The sequence below is a fragment of the Patella vulgata genome, chromosome 2, assembly GCF_932274485.2.
Source record: "Patella vulgata chromosome 2, xgPatVulg1.2, whole genome shotgun sequence".
Classification (NCBI taxonomy): Eukaryota; Metazoa; Mollusca; class Gastropoda; family Patellidae; genus Patella; species Patella vulgata.
The window spans coordinates 24630461-24639804 of NC_065880.2; the positions used below are offsets into that span (position 1 = coordinate 24630461).

The window sequence follows — 9344 nt, forward strand, 5'->3', positions numbered from 1 at the left end:
ACTTCTTTCTCTATCCCCATCTATTAGATGATCAAGGATGTAGTTGCTACTGTTAAAACTACAGTATCCAATACAGTTGGTGGTGTTAAAGATTATGTAAGTACAATATATGTATATTCAACTAATACTAATTCATTTTAGACATTCGTCTTTTCATTTATACTTAAAAGTTAGTAAAGGGAGGTGGGATGGTAATTATATTCATGTATTAATACTAAGAGGCCATTTGGTAACATTTCCCTTCAAAAGAATAAACATATGATAACCTCTATAGACTGCTTGACAAACTATCTTTAATTTTCTTTTTAAGGTAAAGAAGGATGCTGGGAAATGTGCTCCCCTATTTGAAAGTCTTTATTTGCTTACTGATTCAGTCTGTGTTGTGATGTTAAATCCTTTGGTAATATATTATAAATCTCTTTTTTTTTTTTTTGTATTTTGCCTCCTTGGCAAATCTATATTAGTATGTGCAGGAGGACATCACTACACACAAACAAAACCATTAAGACAAACCTGCGGACAAGACACAACTACATAATTACAAACAAAACAGCAAATATCTAATCAAGTGAATGGATCCAAGGGCCACACTGTGGTCTATAGTCCCAGGCCTGTATGATGTCTCTATTTATCTAAATTCCAACCTTGTGGGTTTTCTCCGGGTTCTTCGGTTGCCTCCCACTGCTGAAGAATCCTACGTGAAAGCGAATTATTGAAATAAAATTAAACTATATGTTAGTCTCAAAATGACCTAATTTGTGTCGTGTGAATGTTAAACCCCATTTCTCGCTCAATCTATTTATCTAAATCTTACATGGTTCAACTTTAATATAACAAACTTTCAAGTTTCCAAAAAATGAATACAATATTTTATGTATTGATATGTTATTTGTTTTTGGTGTATCTTAAGTTGTTTACTCTTTATCATACGTGCTGTTTAGTTGTATGATGTTTCCAAATTTTTGTGGTATGTCTTATTTTTGATTAGAATGTACCGAGATAGAATCCTGGTTTTCAATTTCTATTGGTTTGTTTTTACTGTTTTGTAGAAGTTAAACGAAATAGCGCAATTTAACGTTCAGGTGTACCTACTAATTCATATGAGAAGAAAAAGCAAGGTTCACATGTGTATATAATGGCATGGGCATAAAACAACCCTTGGCAGTTCAAATTTAAAGTAGATTGGCTGAAACGCCACTGTCTGGCATAATTCTCCCACTCGAATTGCACATGGAAATATAATTTGCAATATGTTAGTCTCAAAATAACCAAGGTAATGTGTGCCATTTGTTGACAATATGTGTTATTTACATTGTGTTGTATTTCTTAGATGATTAAATAAGAATTTGATTATTTTATTTTTCTACAGAATGGTTTTTGGTTCAGTATGGGATGGTGTCTATTCTTCTTTATACCAAGTATTATATTTGCTGTTAAACTGAGTACCTTGTATCATAGAGAAGAAGAATATACTGAAAAAGAATTTGATGAGCCGTGAGTTCTAAATTTGTCTTTTGATAAGAATAACATACATTTACAAAACATTTTTAAAGGATAAGAAAGTCTAACAACTATCATATCATTTATTTTATAACGTTGAGAGGGAAGCTCAACGAATCATCGCTTTAATCTAGTAATTGTGTTCCATATTATATATATTGCTGTGTTAATTACATATTGTCGGTGAAGTGTCAAAAGGGTGTATCTAAAGAATTTCTAAAGATTAAGAAATAGAACCTTTTGCATTTCAAAATTTCCACAAATCAAGATACAACATTTGGACACATGATACCCAGAACAGTTCTAATTGGGAAATTTAAAAAAAAAAGTGTATTTGACTAATTTCCCGAGATACACCCTTTGACACTTCACCGACGATATTTGAATTGCTTAATGCCAGTCAAAAAAACTATAACATTGCTGGTATGATTCAATTTTTATTTTGTCAGAATTCATTGATGCAGTCTGTTGACTAGTTTTTGTTTCAATTTTGACTTAAAAGAAAAATTGTTGACCAAGAAATCGCTCTAGAAATGTAAATATCAATCTGGCTAAACACATTCACACGCCAGATGAAAAGATATTGTGTTCTTTTAACAAATAGAATTTTTTCTTTAGAAATAGTGTTAGAATACATGTATAAATCTATCTTTGATTTTTTTTCTGGATAGAAATTTTACAATGTATGCTGGCCCTAATCCAGATAGAATACCACTAACAAGGTAGATATTAAACAACACATCTAACTTCATTTCTTTCTTTATCATCTCTTTTTATCATTCATTGGTCTGTTTTATTAACAAATACTTACGAGTTTGATGTGCTGGAAATGAATGTATTTTTAAGTTTTGGTCGTGGTTTTTTTTTTGTGTACTACATGGTATGATAGATAGCATGATGTTCCAGACTTTTTAACACCTTTATTTATTAATCAACAAAAACTTATTATACAAACATCAAACTCTTGAGATTTGCTTTCTAAAATTTTACTCTCTTAAAAATAGTATAACCTTATTTTTTCCTATTAGTTTATTTCCAATTTCTCTCTACATTTCTGTTCTTAATTATTTTGAATATACTTTTTTTCTTGCCTTACTCAAATTACGCAATATTTTTGAAATTGCCACCACATATATGTACATTTAGAAATATTTATCTATGTAGAAAACTTTAAAAGAAACAGTGAAATTGAATTTTCATTTAATGTAATTTTTAAGATTTATCAACATAAACTAATGGAAGATGTATAAAGTTAAACACAATATTATATTAACTCTTTTATCTTGAATGCTTTGGGTAGGATTTATAGTCTGTCCTGAGGTCAGAAAATAAACTGCCCCATTAAGCCAACTAACTAAAATGCCTATATGTAATACTCTCATTTGGAGACTGGAAACATTTAATACAAGATATTTTCATACTGCTTTAATGTTTGCTTTGTGGCAGTATGGATCAGCCGCATGAAAGAGGTTATGGTGCTCACAACACTGGTTACCGTGACGATGGCTACAATGGAAAATCACGGAATGGATATGCGACGCATGCTGAAAGCCCTCCGGCTTATGATGATAACTATAATAGAGGTAGTAAGAGGCCTAAAAATGAAGCTAATGATTCAGCTACTGGTGATGGGGTCCCATATTATTACTACCCACCCCCCAATGAAACTCCTCTGCCTGACTATAGCCCTCCGCCTCCACCATCTTTATATTCTAATCGTTACTAACTGTAAGTAGCTATATGTCTTTACTAAAACTTTAAAACTGTCAAACTGTGTACATATAGACGATAAAGTCAGATAAGATGATCAAGAAGATAAGTTAAATACCCTGAGACTTATTAAAGGCAACTATGATTTTAAGCTAATTAAAATTAGGTCTGTATTTAATTTTGTTTTTATGGTTCTGATTTTTCTACATGACATGCAGAAAAGTAGGGTGTTAATCTGGATTTTCTTTCATTGCATTTGATTACAGTACTCAAGTAATAACACAAATAATAATAGTAATAACACTTGTCAGACGTTTAGTGAACTTCCAATTCAGTAGTATAAAAAGACAGTCTGAAATGAAAAAAACCCCAACCCAAACAGAACCAAACAGAATAAAATTAAGAGTTAATCAGATAGCAATAACTTTGTTTTAGAATTTAAAAGTCAACCGTTTGATCGGTTTGTTTCTTAACTTGATATTGAAGGGTTGCAATTATTATTTCTATTACCCTATTTATCAACTTATCTGACTTGATCTGTAGTTCAGCAATTCTGTGGTCGATGTTTGTCTTTTGCTTTGCTTGAAAATATTTTTGGAAGGCAGGTTGCATGATAAACTAATATTGCATTTAGTTGTTATGGCAAAGTAATATTTATAACCGCTATATCACATCATTTGCTAATATTCAAACTACTAATTCTTAATGTTTCATGTAGTACTTGTCATTCTATGTTAAGAATTTCAAGTTACACTTGTCATTTTGAATTAAGAATTGCATGATACATTTGTAGTACATGTTATTCATAATTAAGAACCTCATGTCGCATTTGTATTACCGTACATGTTAAGAATTTCATGTTACACAGGTAATACTTGTCATTCTAAATTAAGAATTTCAGGGGAATAATTATAGTCTTATTACAGCCAATTCTTAGAGGAATGTTTTTGTATGGTTTTGACATATAAAAAAAGACAGTACCACTATATCAAAATATCAGTTTTAATTCTAACATGAAGACTTTATATTTTCTGCATACTAACAACAAGAGTTTTTAGATGTGATGAGTTAAAGTTGGAACAATCATATGTCATGGATTATTCTTCTATTTCTGACCAGTTGTAGTGGAACGTCGCAATTGTAAATTGAATCAACGATGTTTAACATGTCTGGACTAAAACCTCTTTAATTTTGTGCTGATTGGTATTCAGAAAACCAATCAGCACAAAATAAAAGAGGTTTTAGTCCAGACATGTTAAACATCGTTGATTCAATTTACAAACGCAACCTTCCACTACAACTGGTCAGAAATAGAAGAGTAATGTTTCCCTCTTTCCCTGGAGGTATAAAACATATCAGTAGATTGTGTTTAAACCCCCAACACAGGTTCTGTTAAATGTGTGCTGTGGAACCTTGACTAATAAGATTGAACCTCTTTTTTGCATATCATTAGTTTCTTCCTCATATCACATAGCATGAATATCATTTGAAATAAGTCTAGACTGTACTTCACAATACTAACAAATATTTAAATGTATATTAATTTATGCACAGATTAATTTAAAGCATGTTTTGTGTTTAAAATGGGTAATAACTGTTGTTTATGTTTGAACTAAACATTAAGTACAGTACAACTGATCATTACTATATAGTAAAACATCACTGGTTTATTTGGCCCTAAATACTACATAGTACATAAGAAGAAGATAACACTGTAACCCAGGTATCATTTAATCTTCTGTATCTAGCACCAATTTCTTTGACATTCGTTTAATATCAAATCTTTGTTTAAAAATTAGTAAAAATCGTTTAAAATCACCAAAAATCATCTAATTTGTACTTGTGTCCAGTTTAAAGCTGACTGATTAATTTTGATAATGAGTGTCCAATTTACAGGTATTTAATTTCCTGGCCACTGTTCAAAAATTAATCATTATACATCAATAATCAATTGGGTTCTTTATATTTTAACAGTGATTGAGAAATTAAACACTTGTAAATTGGACACTCATTATCAAAATTGAATGGTCAGCTTTAAACTGGACAGAAGTACAAATTAAACGATTTATGGTGATTTTAAACAGTTTTTACGAATTTTTAAACAAAGATTGGATATTAAACGAATGTTAAAGAAATTAGTGCTAGATACACAAGATTAAATGATACCTGGTTTACAGTGTAAACAGTGCACATGTTTCAGTGATGGAAGATTTATTCCTACTGCATGCTTGATGCACTCTACATGTTACTATGATGCCTGTACACTAACATGATGCACAAAATATACTACTCATAAAATTGCCATCATTGAAACATGTGATTATCTTCTTCTGTATTATGTGATATTTAGGACCAAATATACTAGAATGACTTGTTAACATTTAATGTTTTCAATCCACTCTTAAGTCCAATAGTGCACATATGTATAAACTGTACCTACAAGTCCAATACAAACAGTAAACTTCTTAGGAAACAAGTATAATTATACTATGGACCAGGAACCAACGTAATCACAGCCATCTTGGAATTGTGACGTCATATCAAAAATCAAAGTCTGTCAATCACTGCACAATTGTTCAAGTAACAAAAATGCTAAATTTCATGTTGATCGTACTTTAATCAGCAGAGACTTTATCTTTTTTGAAAAGAGCTTTGTCATGAAGAACAAGAAGATGAATAGAGCTTGGGGTCGGTTAATGGTTCAAAATATCTCGTACAGGTGTTGCCTAGGAGGACATCACAGAGAGCAAATAAGCATTTCTCAAGGTCACCAGTCCTTATTATTTTCTGTAATATGCATTTCAACCATTGCAACAAAATGCACTTTAATGGCATGATTGAAATGAAAGGGGTTTTTCCAGCAGAAAGGAGAGGAAAGGACTGTTCACTTGGTTTGTTGAAAGACAATTTTCAAAAAGTGTGCTTTGGGCCAGATCTTCCATTTCCGATATAAATCACAATTATCTGACTTTTTTACCAATATGAAATAAAGTTGAATTCAACTACTAATGTTATAATAATTCGTATTTAGATAAACAATAAATGGATATTGGTAAGTTTTAAGGTCAAAGGGTCAGATTAGTGGTTTTGGATAATTTTTGTCTATCAAAATATAAAAATTAGAAAATGGATTGAGGGAATCACTTCTTAGGAAAATTCATCCATTTCTGGTCTATTCATCCATCATTAGATTTTTCTTTCATAAATAGTAGATTAAATTGTTTAAGCGGCATTAGTTACTTGAAAGATTTATAAAGACGAGAGAAATAAATCTTTCAAGTAACTTGTATTCCAGATAATTGTGTCATGTGTTAATAGAAGATTAGATGCATCAATTTGTTTAAAGTTGCTGATTGTCACTTAATAGATTATGAATCCTTTACAAACTACAATATTGTGAATGTTGAATCTTCAAACGGAATATCACTTGAGAAAAAGATCAGTTCCTTCCATTCAGTACTTACAAAGATGCGACAAATTGAAACTTTCACAATAAGCATTCGACGCCACCTATAAATGTTGGGTACAATCTTTTGATGGACCTCTTTATAATCTAATTTAATCCACTCCAGGAGATTATCTACCTTTGATATTTTGATTTTGCTTTCTTAATTAAATCTTAAATAAACAATATGTCTCCATTTTAAAATGGATTAAGCTACAGAAAATTAGATATTGTCCACGAAATACATATGACGATCAGTGGCTTTAATTGATATTACAAAATTATCAGAATCATACAAGTGAAACAATATTGTGTTCAAATACATAACCTTATAAAGTTCATCAAGAACAGATATCTATTTTGTATCTTTACAAATGCTTAAAGAAGGGTGAGGGGTTTAACTTAGGCTTTATCAGTTCTTTAATCAAAACTTTACAATACTAATCAGCCTAAATAATTCATGTCTGATCATTTGAAACTCTTTCTTCCAAATTGGAATCATCCATAATAAAATGAACATCACCAAATAAAAACTAAATTTAAGGGCAGAGTTTATATTTTATTATCATTTTATTATTTGAAAGTTGGTTATGGTTGACACAAGAACTTTCACTTTAAAATTTTGCCAGCTGGTCACTTTTAGCGGATTAGCACGATATCTTTTCCAAAGAATATGGCAGCATTATTTTAGGATTATCGCATTTACATATAAGAACTATAAATTTAACTGTATTTTTTGTGTTTTAAGGTTCAATTCTTTGAAATTCTAATTTATGACATATATTGACTTACCAGTAAGTTATCCAGCCCATCAATTTTACTGTTAGTGAAGACTAACAAATATGTTTAAAATGAAAGCCCTGGTCAGTTGTTATGAAAAAAAGATATCTTGACTGATGAAGAAAACAAAGAAATGAAAAAAAATCATCAATTTGAATTGAATTACACACAAATATGTTAAGTAACAAATATTTTCAGTGATTTACTCTTTAACTTGATTTAATAATGTTTTGTATTTTTATCTTAATGTTAATTTTCATCTTTTGAAAAATTTTCAGGCCGTCAGAATGGCAATAGATCCGGTCGACCCATGAATTATTAGATTTGAAGAATACAGATGAATACATGATGATAAAGCCATTTCATCTTCAGATTTAGAATTTAGGCATATTGATCCCTTTGAGACTAAAGGGTTTTAAATTTATTGATCATTGAGACTAAAGGATTTTTATTTTTTTTTGGTAGAACTCAAAGCAGATGAAGTAAGTCCTGTTTTAAAGTGACCGTTTCTCTCACTGATGTAAGTGCTTACACAAAATGTATTATTGCACAGCATTTCAAATTTATCAGCTTAAAGAGGCATTATCACTTTCAGTGTAATATCATATTTAAGATAACCTTATCACATACCTGAGCACTTAGCTACTCAAGGTAAGGCATTTTGTTTAAACGCCCCCTGAATTCTTTGAAAACCACAATCTATATATACCTAATCTAAAGGATTATCCCCGCGATCGATTGGCATATTTCTTTCGGATTTCTCATATAACCTAATTTGAACATATGTACTCAGTGTTGAATCATGGCAAATTCAAAACAGTAGATAATGTTTTTTTAAGGGACAGTCACTTTAATTCAATACTTATAAACAAATATGCATAGCCTAAGGGTAAGATATATATTTTGTAGTAAGAGAAATGTCCTATTTTTATACGTTTTTTGTTGTTTTTTTTTTGTGGTGAGAAAATTAACTACGCATTATATGATATTTTAGATATCAGAATGTTTTAATTTGTAAATTTCTATGTAGAATATATTTTTTTTTGTGATTAACCTGTACAGTGTGTTCCTTCCTTGTAAATGTGTGCGTTTTGTTTTTTTGTGGTGAGAATACGCCTCTTGCACCCAAATAAGTGTATTTTTTTGTGATATATTATGAAGAGGTCAAAGACAGCTTCTTATTGCTTATCATTCACTATTTAATTTGTTGCAAGCTCTTCATTGATACCTGATTTTTAGTGTGTTTTGTTTGTTTTATATGTTGATATAGAATGGTTTTATATTGTTATCTATGGTGGTATATAAAACAGAAATTTATAATTGATGGAGAATGACATTATTTGCCTTGAAAATATTGATAAAAACCTCTGGGAAATTTCAGTTATTAAATTAAGCTAGTTCTAGCTCTGTATTTCAATTGCTCATGTTAAAGAGTCAATTAATATTTTTCACCTTATTTCAATATGAAGCTGATCATATTGATCTGCTGTTTTAATTTCTACTAGATATGTTATTTCACTCCTGTTTCGAACATAAGATATTAATTCCATTTGACAGGCTATAATACATATTTGGAATTCCATCTTCGCACCCCACATACGGCTAGCAGGATATGGATGGTTATCGAAAATATGTACATTTTGCTCCCCTTTGTCATGCTCCTGACATCAGGTAACATCAGGTAACATCAGGTATCTGATAAAAATAAAAATGCTATACCGTATACATTCCTTTTTTTTTACATACAATTTAACATGCCAGAATTTTTAACAACTGTGTTCATTCTACACCTTTATAATTATTGTCCCATTAAATACGATTACATTATTATTATTATTAATATATTATTGCCTATGTTAAATTGTTATGTTTTATATATGTTTCCATTTATATGCAGTTATGAATATAT

General features: G+C 30.2%; 1 protein-coding gene across 4 annotated transcripts in view; it reads left to right on the forward strand.

The window, feature by feature from the left end:
• Positions 1-9344, forward strand: part of LOC126811825 (prominin-1-A) — a 50968-nt gene extending 41624 nt beyond the window's left edge. The window contains exons 21-27 of one of the 4 annotated variants that reach the window (XM_056098610.1): positions 28-96; positions 311-400; positions 1370-1494; positions 2172-2222; positions 2947-3083; positions 6242-6262; positions 7714-9344. In XM_056098610.1, the coding sequence (XP_055954585.1) occupies positions 28-96; positions 311-400; positions 1370-1494; positions 2172-2222; positions 2947-3083; positions 6242-6252 (483 nt within the window). In that variant the 3' untranslated portion in view covers positions 6253-6262; positions 7714-9344. The remainder of the gene's footprint in view (positions 1-27; positions 97-310; positions 401-1369; positions 1495-2171; positions 2223-2946; positions 3084-6241; positions 6263-7713) is intronic. The other 3 variants (XM_050537750.2, XM_050537752.2, XM_050537753.2) reach the window with 3 other exon arrangements.